The sequence below is a fragment of the Rhinichthys klamathensis genome, unplaced genomic scaffold (genome assembly GCF_029890125.1).
Source record: "Rhinichthys klamathensis goyatoka isolate OS25496 unplaced genomic scaffold, OSU_Roscu_1.1 h1tg000221l_1, whole genome shotgun sequence".
Classification (NCBI taxonomy): Eukaryota; Metazoa; Chordata; class Actinopteri; order Cypriniformes; family Leuciscidae; genus Rhinichthys; species Rhinichthys klamathensis.
In genome coordinates, this window is record NW_026606745.1 from 1,309,777 (window position 1) to 1,326,735 (window position 16,959).

General features: G+C 37.4%; 1 protein-coding gene across 1 annotated transcript; it reads left to right on the top strand.

The window, feature by feature from the left end:
• Window positions 1-1,787: 1,787 nt before the first annotated feature.
• ppm1ab (protein phosphatase, Mg2+/Mn2+ dependent, 1Ab) lies at window positions 1,788-7,858 on the top strand. Its single transcript, XM_056264448.1, has 3 exons — window positions 1,788-2,159; window positions 2,597-3,469; window positions 6,682-7,858. The coding sequence occupies exons 1-3, from the start codon at window positions 2,025-2,027 to the stop codon at window positions 6,823-6,825; spliced, it is 1,152 nt and encodes a 383-aa protein (XP_056120423.1). The 5' UTR covers window positions 1,788-2,024; the 3' UTR covers window positions 6,826-7,858.
• Window positions 7,859-16,959: the final 9,101 nt, after the last annotated feature.

Here is a 16,959-nt window from a genome sequence, read left to right on the forward strand (position 1 = left end):
TTGTGTGCAGTGAATTATTGAAGAGCATGAAACATAAAAAAAATGCAGTGCTGTTAAGAAACCAATTTGTCATTTTTCTTCTTCAGCCTATATAATAATTTTGCATACAGGGGCTGTTTGATTTCATGTGCAGTTTGTGTCATTTTTGTATGGTAAACAATTTTGGTACTGTGTTGGGTCGACCACTTGATATTTAATGTAAAATATGGTTCTTGAGGCAAAACAACCACTTCATTATACTATCTACAGTCTGAAAATGTCAGCATAACAGTTTACACAGTGCAGTGGAAAAGCCTGGCAATAGCTTTAGGGACATATTTGTTTTGATATGTATTAAAAACAGCACAATTCAGCATCACTATGCCAAGCTGAAGGTTCCCTCATTCAGGTCTAATGCATTTGGATGTTTAGAGCAGGAAGCTACTAAGTGCACATCGCATTATGAGGAACACACTGCAGACAGCAATGTAAGAAGCTTTTAATTTGGATTTTGAGGCCTGTATGAATTATTTACCCTCAATCATTAGCATTACAGTGGCTCCAGTCTTGGATATACCATGATACAAAAGCATGACGACACGTTCAGGCAATTTGCCTATACATTCTGTTCATAATAACATGTTAACATTCCCCAAAACATTCCCTTTTCTATTTCTCTTGGGCATGTCATTAACAGCTTGATTGCAGATAACTAAATGTGGATATTCTATTGTAGCTCTATTAACTGATGCCTGTGTAAAAATGTCATTGATTAGGACAAGTGCTCACTCAATGCAACTTAAATAACCTGTCCTGAATAGCCGAAGTGCAATATCATTTATGTTCAAAACATTGTAGCCTACATAGCCTACACACTGTACACAGCACCAAGAATACAATAAAAGCACAATGTTTAACAGCTAAAAAAGAGGCCAGTCACATACTTGTGCTATTTGTGTTGCAGCTAAAACATGCACAATCCAGGGGCTATTAGAAGGCTAATAGAAGGCTATTTCCTGTGGATATGTAAGACTTCTGATTTATTAGCCGCTATAATTTAAATAAGAATAACAAAGTGCAGTAAACCGTAAAATAATATAACAGATACCAGTTTGCGATATCAAGCAGCATAATGAGAGCTGTTTTGTACACTGTAAAAAAAAATATTTTCATGGTTTATCAAATTTTTTCTTTTGTCAAATCAACTTGGATAATTTATGTGGTTCAAATAATGTAATATTTTGAGCTTCTGTTGATTAAACCAATTCTCCTTCATTGTATTAACTTCAAATTTTAAGGCAACCAGGTTACTTTTTAAAGTGAAACCAACACACATTTTTTAAGAGTAAGCTATAGTAACAGCCTTTTACATTCAAGATAAAATGTTAATATGTTAAAAAGGGGGATAACCATTGATCATTTATCACATTGATTGTGTCAAACTTTGACAGTAGTCTGTTTTTCTTAATTGTGTAAGCATACATGTTAGTTTGACTGGCTGATCAGTTAATGAACTAATTTGAGTTTTTAAAGTTAAAATGTTGAAATTTATTTATAAATGTCATAATTTCTATTGGTTAACTTACGGCCCTATAGTGACAATGTGTTATTTTGTAAACATATAAAGACTATATAAGCCTCTGCAGAAAAACTACAAAGCACAGTTAAATGAACGGCAAGAGTTTCGCTTATAACGTTCCCTCAATCTCGTCAATGAATCTATTTCCAGCCCTCGATTGCGTGGCAGTGATGATGTAATAGCGAAAGGGGAACACGCACTGTCCGCTGCAGCATCCGGGTTCCAGACCAACCCATCCGCGCGGAGAGAGAGAGAGAGATGTTCTGAGCGAGAGGCTCCTGTAGCCCCCCCTCGGGAAAACAAAAACACCGGAGCCAGAAATGCCCTACAGCCCAGCTGCGGACTGCCTTAACAGGCTCATGTGACGATTTTCTTATGGTTATAATTTGTTTAAATTATTATTTTCGGCATCGATCTTTGGCCGTTTTGACGTTAGTGTACTGGCTAATTGGTTAGCCATCGATTGATGTGTGTTGTGGCTGTGAGCTGGTTTATAGTGTTTGCTATCCGGCCCAACAACATACTGCTGATAATAAGGCTCTTATCCGCGGCTTTTGTGCCTCGGAGTTTCTTCATCCAGCAAAGACCACGAAGAAACTGGGTAAGTGATATTATGTCACTCTGACGTACATACAAATGCTGGAGTTAGCCTCTTAATGCTATCTTGGCGTGGAGTATTTTGCATATATGCTGATAAGGGTAACGTTAGGGGCTTCATCAGTAAACACATCACAGTTGTTTTATATTATACAGGTTCGTATATTTTGCTGCGTTGGCGTCTGAAAAGATTTTAAAAGGAAGCTAAAATGTAAACAACCGCAGGTTTGGAGACAAATAAGTTTACTGCCTTGATGTGATTTGATAAACATTTACCTAAACGGTTTACTTGCTACTGGAAGCTTGCTGCACCTGTGGCTTATCGCATAAATGGTCATGCCATATCCATCGCATGTTTGAATATGTTGTATAAACGAGAGTCACTTATGTCATAATGAAGCACCTTTTACTCACTTTGTTTTCTGGTTCTGTTTGTGGTAGAGCAAAATAAGAAGAATGGGTGCGTTCTTAGACAAGCCAAAGATGGAGAAGCACAATGCTCACGGGGAGGGGAACAGCCTCCGCTATGGACTCAGCAGTATGCAGGGATGGCGTGTGGAGATGGAGGATGCACACACGGCTGTGATGGGGCTGCCTTACGGCCTCGGCCTTTGGTCCTTTTTTGCCGTTTACGATGGGCACGCAGGCTCTCAGGTTGCCCGTTACTGCTGTGAGCATCTGCTGGAACATATTACCAGCAACCCAGACTTCAGGGGAGGGTGCTCAGGAGGTGCGGAGTTAGTTGGTTCCGGGCCCTCTGTGGAGAGTGTGAAATGTGGAATCCGCACAGGCTTCCTGCAAATCGACGAACACATGCGGGCCATGTCCGAACGCAAGCACGGGGCGGACCGCAGTGGCTCCACGGCGGTGGGCGTGATGATTTCCCCTCATCATTTCTATTTCATCAACTGCGGTGACTCCAGAGCCTTACTGAGCCGCAAGGGTCGCGTTCACTTCTTCACCCAGGACCACAAGCCAAGTAACCCACTGGAAAAGGAGAGAATCCAGAACGCAGGTGGTTCTGTTATGATCCAGAGGGTCAACGGCTCCCTCGCCGTCTCCCGCGCTCTCGGCGACTTCGACTATAAGTGCGTGCATGGAAAAGGCCCCACTGAGCAGCTGGTGTCCCCGGAGCCAGAAGTGTATGAGATCGAACGCTCTGAGGCCGACGATGAATTTGTGGTGCTGGCTTGCGATGGGATATGGGACGTCATGGCCAACGAAGAACTGTGTGATTTTGTGCGCTCACGCTTGGAAGTGACCGACGACCTGGAGAGAGTGTGTAATGAGATTGTGGACACCTGTTTGTACAAGGTAAGGTCAGTTATAAACATTGTGAGTTGGATGCTAATGGGTCATTTTTACATTAATTATTATTTATTAATAATTCATGTTATTTTTGTACAAATACTGTTTACCGTGACCCCCCCCCCCCAAAAAAAAAACTATATGGCTTGACATTAACACCCGCCAACCCACCAAAATGCGCGTGGTTTTCAGCAGTGGTGTATAACACAGTCACTCTTACTAGCCACTTTGGCGGGTTGAATTTGATATATAATATATACGTTTTTCAATTGTAGTCTTTTTAAAAAAAGCATCTGAATTAAACTAAGTGAAATGCAGTGTTGTCAAAAACATCGATATATCTATTCTATACATATTATCGATGCTGAAATATCTGAAACTCTCATGATCTCTCCGACAGCGAGTTGACACACAAATCCGCCTCCCCTCACTCACTGCACATATAGCTAAATTCAGTTCTTTTTCGCAGCTTATAATGCACTTAAACAGTCAGATACACACAAAATAATGTCAAAATGTCGGTCTTGGCGAGTAGTGATGTAAACGCAGTCAGTTATGTTTTAAGTTAACATAAACGGTTGAGAAAGAAAATGCATGTGTAACAGTATAATGGATCGATGCGTCAGGTCTTAAAGTGGTGGTGGGGGTAAAGGTCTTAGTATACCTGCTGCTAAATAATGAGATGCATAATTAGGGCTGGGTATCGAGTTCCATACTTTTTAAGGCACCGAAAAAAATGTCTTGTCATTTGGTACCAAATTTCGATACTTAAAGGGATACTCCACCCAAAAATGAAAATTCTGTCATCTTTTACTCACCCTCAAGTTGTTGCAAACCTGTATGAGTTTCTTTCTTCTGCTGAACTCAAAGGAAGATATTTTGAAGAACGATTGGAACCAAACAGTTGTTTTCATTTTTGGGTGGAGTATCCCTTTAAGGGGTTAATCTCGTCAACGTCAGTGAACCAATAAGCATGAAGCATGATTGGCTGTGGCGAGACATCAAGGAAAAACACTAGTTTACGCCGGTTACACCCAGTGACATGGCTCACACGTGAGGCTGTAGTGTGTAAGCGTCCCAACCCCCGTATATGTAAAAGGTGTGGAAAAGATCAAAAGTGTGGCTACATTTCACCAGGCTCGATGCCAACAGCGCGCAATGCAATATTTGCGACAAGATGATTGCTGCCAAGACCGGTAACACCACAAATCTGATAGAGCACTTAACAGTTCACGGAATAAACTTTAGAGCAGAAAGTTGATCTGTCTTCGACTGCAAGAAGAACTGGAGCGCATCACATAAATAAACCGAAACTCAGCGTATAGGCTAATTGCCTCACATACATGAGAAATAGGCATACAGAAAGCTTGAAATGTCTACTTTTAAATGAACCAATTCGAATCGAAAACAAATACTCTCTGATTATGTAATCTAAATGAAAGTGGCATGCTTTTTTTCTCTTTAGGAGCGTGCGCGTGTTCACTATACTGTAGAGATGACGAGTCGGCAACATCAACTTCATCTTTGCAGCCAACACTGTCTCAGAAAACACTAGTTTATTAATAAACAATTAAAATGTCTTGTTGCTATTTTTTCCCGACACATTCATAATCATTAGGCTACTTTTGCCATTGCTTCGCGGCAGGGCTGGAGTGGGACTCATTTTCAGCCCTGGAGTTTCATGCCTTAGACCGGCCCACTTTAGTTCCCGTCTGACTATATTAAAATAATGTAATTGAAACCTCAGCATATAAGTCTGCAATAGTGCAGTGTTCTGTACAGCCTTGTTATTCATTGTATTTTAAAAATATATAAATTTCTATTCAGTGCAATAGCCGTATACAAGGTTTTATAAATACAGAGGTCCGAAAAGTGATCTTGGGGGTTCGGGGGCATATGCCCACCCAGACAAGTGAAGTAATACAAACAGTGAAAAGTCCCAGTGCTGATACTGGGGAAATATAAACACATTCGAGGTATACACATATATATATGTATACAATAACAATGGCAATATATTATATAGGTGCTTGCGTTGTTAAATTGATCTTATTTTTACACTGATGATCATCATTCATTGGCAAAGAACATATGTATGTCTGTGTTAAATAGGAATCTATTGTAATAAAGTTATTCTCAATCTGGGCACAGTATGCAATAGGCTATTCCTCTGCTCTCATTTCTCATCTCCATCTTCTCTCATTCTTCTTTTCTCAGTCTCTTTATCTTTAGGTTACCTGTAAATCTCCCCTTCCCGAAGCTGAGTTTTGATTGATACAGTCTTTACAAACTGATTATTTCTTTCGGTCGTTTAAAACTTATTTCGTAATTAAAACAGCTGTTTACGTAGTTTAGCCACTTGCATCTTATCTCGTGAAACGTCGCGTTGGTATTCGCGCGCGGCCGCGGCTCGCGCTTCTGTGTGTGAACATAAATCCCGCTTGCTTTGATCTCAAACATTTTGCCATTGCCGACGAGCGGTGTTTTAATACTGAAGCAGCTCAGATTATGAGGTCGGTTATCCTCGCGATATGCAAATCATTGCAGCGCGAAATTAGAGTTAATATTAGACAATTATTTCACAACGTTCATTATACACTCTGAAAAATATACACTCAGAAAGCTGTGACTGGAGCCTATGTAAAGCATTCAACCCAGTGCCATGACAATAAAACACCGGCCCTCCTGGCCAATAAAACAAACCATTACAAACAAGAAATAAATTCTCCCGGTGCTCCCGATTAGCCAATCCGGGCCTGCTTCGCGGCAAGCTTTAAGCTTTATATGAGGCAACCTATATGAGTCTTTGAGTCTGTAAAAAAAAAAAAAAAGCTTTTTTAGGTCTTTTTTTTTTCTTTAACAAGATTACACAAAAAAGTATCATTCAGGAACCGGTATCGAAGTCAAGGTATCGATATACATTTTTGAATGATACCCAGCCCTAGAGACAATATTAAAAATATCAGTTTTTACCCGCATGGTATCGATGTCAAAATTGTGGCCAGTGAAAATGGTGAGTGGCTAGTAACTTTGGAAAACCACTAGCCACAGTGGCTGATAAGCAAGAAGTTAATGTCAAGCCCTATTTATATATATGAAATGTGTATACTTCTGTGTATTCAAAGTGTAAGGAAAATATGTTATTACTTGGTTATGCCATTTTTAGAGTCATTGATCTAACTTAAACGTTCCTTCTGTGATTATTTGTTTATCAACAGGGTAGTCGAGACAACATGAGTGTGGTGCTGGTATGTTTTCCTGGTGCACCAAAAGTCAACCCAGAAGCCGTGAAGCGAGAGGCGGAGCTAGATAAGTACCTGCAGAACAGAGAGGGTGGAGCATGTAAAAAGGCGAATAAATAAAATGTATTACAAAGACGAAGAGAGAGAGTTATAGAAAGTGAACATTCTTACTTAATTAGGTGAGTTTGTTAGATGGCAGTTTACGCTTGCCTAATTAAGTATGCGTTACAGTTAACGTAAAGTTTCCAATTAACGAATCCCCATATTGGAGAGGAAAGACTCACTGTTACTGTATTAGCACAGTTAGGACTATTCAGGATAAATTTACCAGAGAGAAACACAACAGTGTGAATTTATTTGAGCTTGTATTGATAATTAGAGGCCTTTGATTATTTATTGCCAATATTGAAAAGCACTTAACCAATTTAGAGGTAGCCTGTAGCTTTACCAGAGATTTTATTGTAGTGTATCCAAAAATCCTCCGCTCCAGTGTGTATTAAACGTCTGTATTGGCGTATTATTAGCTACTAAGTGATGGTAAGTGCAATTGTAGATTAGGAAAAAGGAATGACAAAACCCAATAATTGGTTCTGCACTTTGTCATTAAACGCTGCTATATTTCAAGGCATCTTCTATTAAGAGAGAGACCAAATTCGAGACCTCAGTTAGAATACAATATGTTTATGTGTCCGAACAGAATTAATACAAAGTGTAGTTTTGCGTTCTATTCGTGACAGTTTGTTATTTGGATAGTTGTATTCATCAACTCGTATGAGCATGTGTTTAAGTCTAGCACCCGTTTCATTCGCATCTTTCTAAAAAAGTCGTTCTAGATGAGTGTATGTCAGGCCTCCACTGCTGATTACCTGAAATTGTAGCTGACACTACTGTACATGGCCTGATGGTGCAGTTTTGTGTCTACAGCAGTGGCCATGAGCATTTTAATCTGCATGATTCCTGTTCTGTAATATGGAACATTGTTGCCTTAGTCCTAATTTACAGCGAGTACCTTGATTAGATTCGATAGGTAAGTTAGCATTTGGTTCCCAACTCCAACTGCTTGGAAGAGTAATATTAAATCCAATGAACACATGGTACTGAAAGCATGCACAGTACGGATAGCACGATAAGTTGTGTACACCTCCTGCATGGATGCAACATTAAGAAAAAACAAGGAAAGATCTTATTTAGGGTTAAGTTGGTCTGACAGAAGTTTTATACTTTGTACAGTATACATTTGTAACCCCTGAGGAACAGCTTCCGTGTGAACTGAGCATAGTATTTGAAAGATTGTGTCTACAATTGTTTTGTGTGTTTTACAATCCTCTCAGAGTTGTTTACTACTTGTTGCCTCAAACTGACACTTTGTCAATCCTCTGGTTTGTCTATGTAACTATTAAGAAAAAATGATGTAGTTCTAGGTAGGAAATTCTAGGTACATAGAGTGGGATTCAGCCTGTCAGCACTTTCTGAGATGTAGATCCTTGTCGGTACAATGATTTAATATTTATAATACTCTTTAAAACCTACAAGATTTAGCTTTGAATTCTCTTCCTGTACCTAAGATCTTGCAAGCGTTTCATTTAAGTTTTATTTTTGAACCCCTTGGACTTGTCCTAACATGGTGCGACACATTAAGATTTCAACGCCAAGCAATTTAAGGGATAGTTCACCTAAAATTGAAAATTCTTTCATCATTTACTCACCCTCGTGTTGTGCCAAGCTCATAGAAACTCGTTGAAAGCTTTGGATCCCATTTAATTTCATAATATGGACAAAAATTGTAAAACATTTCACTTGAAAAAATAGCGCAGAAGAAAGAAAACCAACTCTTTAGTGTTTGGAGTAAATCATGACAGAATTCTTATTTTTGGCAGAACTGAAAATGGGGCATGATGCAACACAATCAATCACAAAACTCAGCCAATCAGAACAGTTCCCGGAACAGTCTTGCTCTTTCACTCTCTCGCTTTGTCATAGAATATGTGATGATTCTAACTTCCACAACCAGTTTCTCCTCATCCACGGTTGATGTTTACGGTAGTATGCATGATTATATTTGAGCAGTACTTCAGTCTAGTGAATTTTGAGTGTGGACTAGGCGACTGGCACAGAAAAAGATACCATGCTATCGACAAAATGTAGTATTTTATCTCTTCGCACCTGGTTAGGACACGGAATAAGAACAGAAAGTGATTTTCTTGGGTGCATTGGTAAAGGATGGGGTGTTCTTTTTATTGATCTAAATTTCCCCTTAAAGCCAAAAGATTCCAAATGTTTTTAGCACGTGTTGGTGTTTTACCAGAATATATATTTTAGCTTTAAGATGTGGTTAACTGAATGAAAAACAGCGTGCCTGCTCTGAGAGAAATCTTGAGATTAAAATGATTGTAGGTCATTCCTTTACCATATCAATTTCACACTGCTTGGTTTGCTGTTGTATCTCCTCACTGTTTAACATGGCTCGACACACCTGCCGATAATCCACTGTTTATCAAATTAGCCTTAATTATTTTCTTCCATAATAGCACACCTGAGGGATCTGTATGCTTTGAGACACGTCACATACCTACAAAGAGTGACTAGGTCCTTCTAGAAGAGCCTTTAATTGTGCCTACGAGTCAGTCTATGGCCAGTTGTAGCATTTAAATGAACTTTTGAGAGTGAAAGTCTTTTGAGGTGGTTTTGTTTGTTTGTTTTGTAACATTGTAGTCCACTCATGCATGATTTAAGCATAATTGCATTGGTGAGCACACTTGGCCCCTTACAAAAAGTGCCATGCGAGTGATTTAAACCATTCACCTGAAATTATCGCAAAGCACAACCCAAATCCTATGAGTCAAACATTGGGTGGGGCTCTTAGTGGAAATATTGCCTTACTGAAAAACAAAGCAGGCGTTAAATGGGCCATAAAGTATTGTATAAGACATCGCCTTGATTTCTAACACTGTAGTACCATGAAATTGAGATGTAGTTGACATTTTCTTTCCCTATACACGACTGTCCATCTCCAAAGTTCATTGGATTTTCAGTGAAGCAACCAACTGCAAATAAAATAGTCCTTTGTAACACAGGATCATTTCAAAATGTATCTTCTGGAGTGTTAAACTAGGGCAAACAGAGCCCGCGTATTGTCATGTACTTGCGCTGTGTTGTGCTTTTGGGTTCCTGTGTGTCACTTCTGTCTTTACCTCTCAGGTCCAAACTTGACAAGCAACAGAGGACACTATTTATTTGAATTATTTATTGTCTTTATTGTATTTTACCTCTTTTGAATGAAACTGTCCATGCATTCCATTTTATTTAGCCAAATAAGCACTACTAATGCAATGAAAAGCTTATATTCTTTTTTTCCTTGTATTTATTGTTATACTTCCGTGTCATGAGTATAGTCCACTTGAACTGAAAGTTATGGGAGTTAAAAATGCATCATGTCTTGGGTTCATCTACACAAAGTAGTTTCTTCTCATAATGTTCATGCTTTTCACTATTCTGTCAGAGTAGATCGGTCCAAGGTTGACGATGTGTAAGGGTTACAATCTATGATCGGTCCTTTCTTAACCCAGCAGACTGTTTGTGTCTGTGTTTGTTCAATTTTACCTCTCAGAAGGTAACAGTTTTATAAAGCTCATTTTGAAAGATTTTTCAAATACAATTTCATAGAAAAGTATTTCAATATTAGAGGGTGAGCACCCAGTATTTTCTTTCTTTAGTTTTTATTTTTGTACATTAGCACTCGGGTTTTAGCAATGTAGACAAACTGTGATCTTGTCATTCTTGGCTGTCAAAGATGAATCAAATAAAATTATTTACGGAAACCCTGAATTTGTGAGTGAGTTTTGTTTTTTTAATTCAGAGAGATCTGTTATTCAGTAAAATTGTATGAAAATGAAAGTACACCAGATTTGCCTTAAAATACTGTTTTTAATGAAAAATTGTGGTCAGTCTCAGGGGTAATGGACGTGTGCAATGGTCTGTCACTCCCAGTCCAAATCTGTACATTAATCTAAATCTTACATTCTAAGATTTTTTTTTTAGGAAAATTTACAGTAAAAAAAAAATTAGTAGCCATGATTGCCAGAACTTACCTGTAGAAAATGTAGTAGCAACATTTTAAGTTTTACAGACTTAAATTTACAGTATTTTATATATATATAGATATATATATACTTGATTACCTGCAAGTGTTAATTAACCAAATTATTAAAATCAGTTTTTAAAATACTGACAACCATTTTTAAAACACAGATGGTAAAGAGAAAGCCACATGATTAGGTTAATCAAAGTTAATCACAAGTAGTTTTACACAAGCTGAAGTACATACAAAGTTCTGTCATGAAACTCTAGATGGCGCAGGCTGATAGGTCCTTAACGCAATCACATCATTCTCCGGGCACAGCTGATTGGTTCCTGCTGTATCAGTAGCCAATGAGCTCGCTGCTCAACCTTCAAATACTTGGTCAGCATTTGCTGTAGCAGTTGCAGCGCGCTTTCAGAAACCCTCCACCTTCCCCAGCTCCACCTGTATAGATCTGCTACGGGTAATTCATGTATGCTATATTGTACAGCAGCAGCATGTCTTACTTGTATTGCTCTGCAGCAGCAATAACAGCAGTAGTGTAGCAGATCTATTTTTTCAAAACCAAACATATCAACATTATCATATCCATTACTGTGCCAAACACTCCGAGAGTTGTCATGGCAGAAATACTAATATATAGAAGGTGTCATAAAAATACAAAACATCATGGTAACAACACTAAAATAATGCAATAAACATTCATTTTAACAACATGAAATGTTACATAAAACCGTAATGTACATACATACTGTAAAGTGGGGCAGCGATAATGTCAAATTCCAGAAGACTAATTCGCCACTGGTTCCCTCGAGATTTTCCTATGGGGTTTTATTAATGGGGCTTTCAATTTATGAGTAAAATAAGGTTTGTGGTAAACAAAACTTGACGATACCTTAAATGTTTTGCTTTACAACAAATTTTGAAGCAGTTTTTTTATTTTTTTATTTAAAAATCGCATGTTTCCAATATAAGATAAGAAGAATGTGTGCATTTTATGTTGTAGAACAAAACGTCTTAAGTATCGTCAAGTTTATCGTCATATTTACCACAGGCTTTATTTTACTAATCTCGAGGGAACCAGTGGTGAATTACTCTTACGGTTTTGATGTCATCCCTGCACCACTCTATTATAAATTTTATTACAAGTTGAATTGTTCTTAATTTTTAAGAAAAATTACATAAAATGTCTCATTAGATGTAGGCTATTACAGTTTTTCACCATATACAGTAAGGGAACTCACCGTTAACCAATTGAAAGGTTTTTATTAGAGCATTTTTACTTTTACCGTTAAAATTACAATAATTGCCAAATCTGAATGAAAAGTATTATGGCCAAAAGACTTCACCCATTTGAAAAATGTCATTAATTACTCGCCCTCATGTCGTTTCAAACCCGTAAGACCTCCGTTCATCTTCGGAACACAAATTAAGCTATTTTTGATGAAATCCGAGAGGTTTCTGAACCAGCCATAGGCAGCAATGTCATTGCTATTTTCAAGGCCCCGAAAGGTAGTAAAGACATTGTTAAAATGGTGGTTCAACCTTAATGTTATGAAGCGACAATTCTTTTTGTGTGCAAAAACAATGACTTTATTCAACAATTTCTTCTCTTCTGTGCAGACTGTTGACAGCACCCACTGACTTCCGTAGTAGGAAAAAAATACTATAAAAGTCAATGGGTGCCTTCAACTGTCTGGTTACCAACATTCAAGATATCTTATTTTGTGGTCAACAGAAGAAAGAAACTCATACAGGTTTGAAAGAAAAACAAATGATGACAGAATTATCATTTTTGGGTGAACTATCGCTTTCAATCACACAGCCACTACAGACATTATTTCAGCACTTATACTGATACACATTTAACAAAACCATGAGTAAGCTGGAGAGATACTGACTGAAGAGTGCAACAAACAAGAGCGGCTAATATGTGAGTCACCGCTTCTGCGTTGCAGGAAGCCTATGAAATGGCCTCCATGACTCATACTCTCTGACTAAAATAAAGCATGTTTTTCATTCAGATTTTGTGTTGGACTTGGAAATTATTGTAATTTTAACGGTAAAAGACTGTAAAAATGCTACATTAAAAACCTATTAATTGGTTAACGGTAAGTTCCCTTACTCTATATGTGGTGGAAAACTGTAATAGCCTACATCTAATGAGACATTACATGTAATTTTCCTCCAAAATGTACTTTACAAATACTGTTAAATGTGCACGTTTTGGAAGTAAAAAAGAACAAGTCAACTTGGTGCAGTGTAAACTGCACACATTCTTATCTAGTTACTTATTCGAATTATGTTTTTTTAAAATAAAAATAGCTATGAGTCATGACTCACTATTTGCTGAGAAGATTTTCATCAATGATTCTTCCCAGTGAGTTTTATATTCTTTGTAATGACTCAGTGGCTGATTATATAACTGGGATTTTTGATTAAACTGTCATTATTTACAATGTTTAAAAAATACATAATGTATGTATTGAATGCCAGTCACTCACACTGTATTACTGAGACTTTGTGGCTATACATGATCCACATGATACATTAACCAAGTGTAATGTAGATTATTTTTTATATATTGTGACCTGTAGAGGGTTCACTCAAGCTCTGAGTTTATGTAAACACCTTGAGATGCATAAAAAATACTAGGGATGTATATGTACCATATCGATGATATGTATCATAATAATAATATTAGTTTTTTTATTTATCAGTATCAGTCAGTATTATTTACTAGTGGATGCTCTTTTTCTCCATTTCAACATTTAGATGATCTTTGCCGTCATCTAACGCTTACTAAAAATGAATCTTTAAACATCTTTAGTAAATAGAAGATCTCTATTCAGCGTTGTTTTTGCTGAGATAAAGAGAAAAAAGAGAAAGGAACGTACATACGGACTCTTGGCCTTGCTCCTGCATGCTGTCTGACCTTCCACAGACCAGTTATGCAGTGATTTACTGTATAGCCAGAGACTGAATAATAAATGAGCAACTGACTACCTTTAGACCTCCCTATTCATGCTGCAACCTCCGGCAGCATCTGTTGATTAATAATGCAGCACACTGTGACCGGCTGAATCATTTAAACTTTGACTTTGACTTATTGACCCTCTTTTTTCTTTTATAAAATGATGGGAACCAATCAATATATGAAGCGCCTGACAGAATTCTTTAAGGTTGTGTATAAAACCATTTATTCTAAGAGTGCTTGTGCATAATAATGTTTTAGTTGTTTTTCCATTTAATGGGAACTTATCAAAAGGGTGACAGGTATGGATGATTTTTTTTTTTTATCTTGATCTATTTTTTGGCCAATTTACATTCTACATATATCACATTGCATTATATTTTTTATTTTTTTATGATTAGTCTATTACATATCCACTATGCAAGAAAGCATTATATATGCAACAGTTTCTACTTCCTAGAGTTATACTAACATTGATCAGTAACTGTTGGCTGCCTCTTCAGATTTGTTGAGTGCTGGTCAGTTCAGAGCATCATAGGCATCATCCTGCATCTGTTTGCTGACCCTTTTGCTTTGAGGATCAAAGGAGGGGTCTCTGGCACAGAGAACAGAAAATAGAAACAGCTTTGCTTTGAATGTGTGCTGGAGATGTACACGTCTGTCTGAGGCTTAATACTGCATACAGCCTTTAGAAAATATGTGATATACGTTATACATAACACAGTTATTTAGTTAGAATATGAATTGCATTCACTAGGAAATGTGGAATATTAGAGAAACTTTGTGTGTGTGTGCAATACATGTGTGTAATGTTAATTCCCTGCAGGTGCACTGTCTTAACATCAACAGGATTTGGCATTGGCTGTTGAATTGCAGGCCTAAGATCGCTTTGGCATGCTCTGTCCCTTATTTGGCTGTCTGTATAGGGCCTTCCTTTTTGTTTGGATTCCAGCGAAACTCTGGTTTAGTGCCTGACACTGGGGAGCAAGAATCAGTCAATCAGCTGTGTCCTTGAACATTATGGTTTTATCTGACTAGCACATTTTCAGCATTGCATGCACTACCATGCTTCATAAATATATGGTCTATGCTTGTCTACTTCTCTCTGGGCAATGTTTGTTCACTGATTCTGTTGAAAATGGTTTGAAATATCATGGTGTTTCATGGTGACGTAATTATTATTTAATCATTATTACTAACAACAACAACAACACTATTTATTTATCTACAAAAGAGTCATCATGAGGGATTACACTGCTGAAAAACAAACCAATAATATTGCTAATAATGTGCACACACACATTACATCATTTTCTGAAACCGGTGCTTTTGTGAGCTATTGACTTCCTCATTATTTGATAGATTTAAATCTTTAAAGTGTAATTCATGACCATTACATTTTATTTTGTTATGTAGAATAAAAAAATCATGATCTAAAAAAAATCAGTTTTTTTTTCTAGAATACATTATGCATTTTCTAAGAAATTAAGCAGCTCTTGTTAAGCTGCTTTGATATTTTTACAATGATATTTATGGGACTGGCATCAGATATTAACAGTATATTGGTCAAAAAAGGTAAGTTTCTCATACAGTGTAGCATTGCACATGATTAACACATACATAAGGTTCTGTTTTTTTAAAGAAATGAATATTTAGCAACGATGCATTAAATTGATCAAAAGTAAAAAGCAAAGACTATTCATCAATGAATCCTTTTAAAAATTGTATCATGGTTATTGTTGTCACAAAGCACATATGCTAGATCGTTTTTAGTATAGCCTATATTATCATACATTTTTTTTTTTGCACCAATCTTCAACCATAATATATTTTGAATTACTTTTTTTTTTAAATATAACAAATTGTGTATTTATAATCAGCTTTACAACATCTCATTTTTATTTTTTGATGCTAAAAGAGTTTAATATCTAAATATTTAGTTTGTCAATAAAATAGTCACAAACTGTTTTCCCAGTGGCAACTATTCTCAGAACTTCATGTATAATATTAAAACCTGACTGCAAAGGTTGAATATCAATGTGTTTTGTAAGACCTAATATTGTTTGGATCCTTTCTTTCTCTTCTGCATGGTGTCTCCTGTCGTGTTTTATCAGCACAGAGCCAACTGGTCACCCAAACAAAAATGTAACTGTTTCAACTCTTTAGACATTGATGACCTTCCATTATTCCTAATTTGCTGTGTATAATATGTAAATGGGGCCCCTGGGTGTGGTGCTGTTCTCTAAAGACCCCTTTGTTTTCAGTATCACTAATGAGGATAAGATCATCAGGAGTCTCAACCACGCGGATCAGCTGACCTAGCCGTGCCTGTCTAATTACAGCATTAGCAGCTTCACCGATCGCTCATGCATGATATGCCGTGCTATCTGGAGCTCTGAGCTCCCAGGCAGCCATATGGCGGCGGCCTACTAGTGAGGGGTGGTTAGCTCGACTCGGCACTCCCCTGGAGCGATCGGAAAGGGAGAGAGAGAGAGAGCATGTAACGGTGCAAACAAACTCGCACAAACACATCTGGTGGCGTTGAAGAATGTGAGCAGGCCTTGAGATTTTATTACTGCAGATCGCTTTAGATTTTCATCTGATTATGTGTCAGATGGAACAGAAATACACATAATATATACAGAATAAAATAATATAAATTGAATAAATTACTGTATCGCTGACAGAAACGGTCATATTTATTGTGTGTTTTTTTTTAAATGTATTTACTTATAGGCCTACCGCATTTTAGCCTATAACACAGTAGGCAGAAATACACATTTCTCCTCCTAAATAGACTTTAGGAATAGCACTATCATCTACTCTGGCTAGAGGGCGCCAGAGATTTTCTCATCCCTGCGGTGCCTTTATCTTTTCACCCTGGCTCCTGTTTGTTAAATTGCCATTTGCCTCTCTCTGTGTCACTATTTCGATTTATTTTACTTTCTCATTGACACATGAAAGTGTGTTATTTTACCTGGAGTAGCCTACCATTTCATTTTCTTTCCTGCAGAAATGAGGTGACCCTCCTAATATCGTGGCTTGGTGTGATTCAATAGGCTATTGCCTACGTTTTACTTGTATAGATATGTTCAGCCTTGTTCAGCCTATTATTGAAGACTGCTACAGTAACAACCTCAATGCCTTCTACACAAATCAGCTAGTCAGATGGATGACTGTAAGAGACGGGGTGCAGTCAATA

Coding starts and splice junctions, on each gene's coding strand:
- ppm1ab (XM_056264448.1), top strand. CDS start 2,025: ATGTGTGTTGTGGCTGTGAGCTGGTTTATAGTGTTTGCTATCCGGCCC. Junction 2,160..2,596: donor AAAGACCACGAAGAAACTGG/GTAAGTGATATT, acceptor TGTTTGTGGTAG/AGCAAAATAAGAAGAATGGG. Junction 3,470..6,681: donor TGGACACCTGTTTGTACAAG/GTAAGGTCAGTT, acceptor GTTTATCAACAG/GGTAGTCGAGACAACATGAG.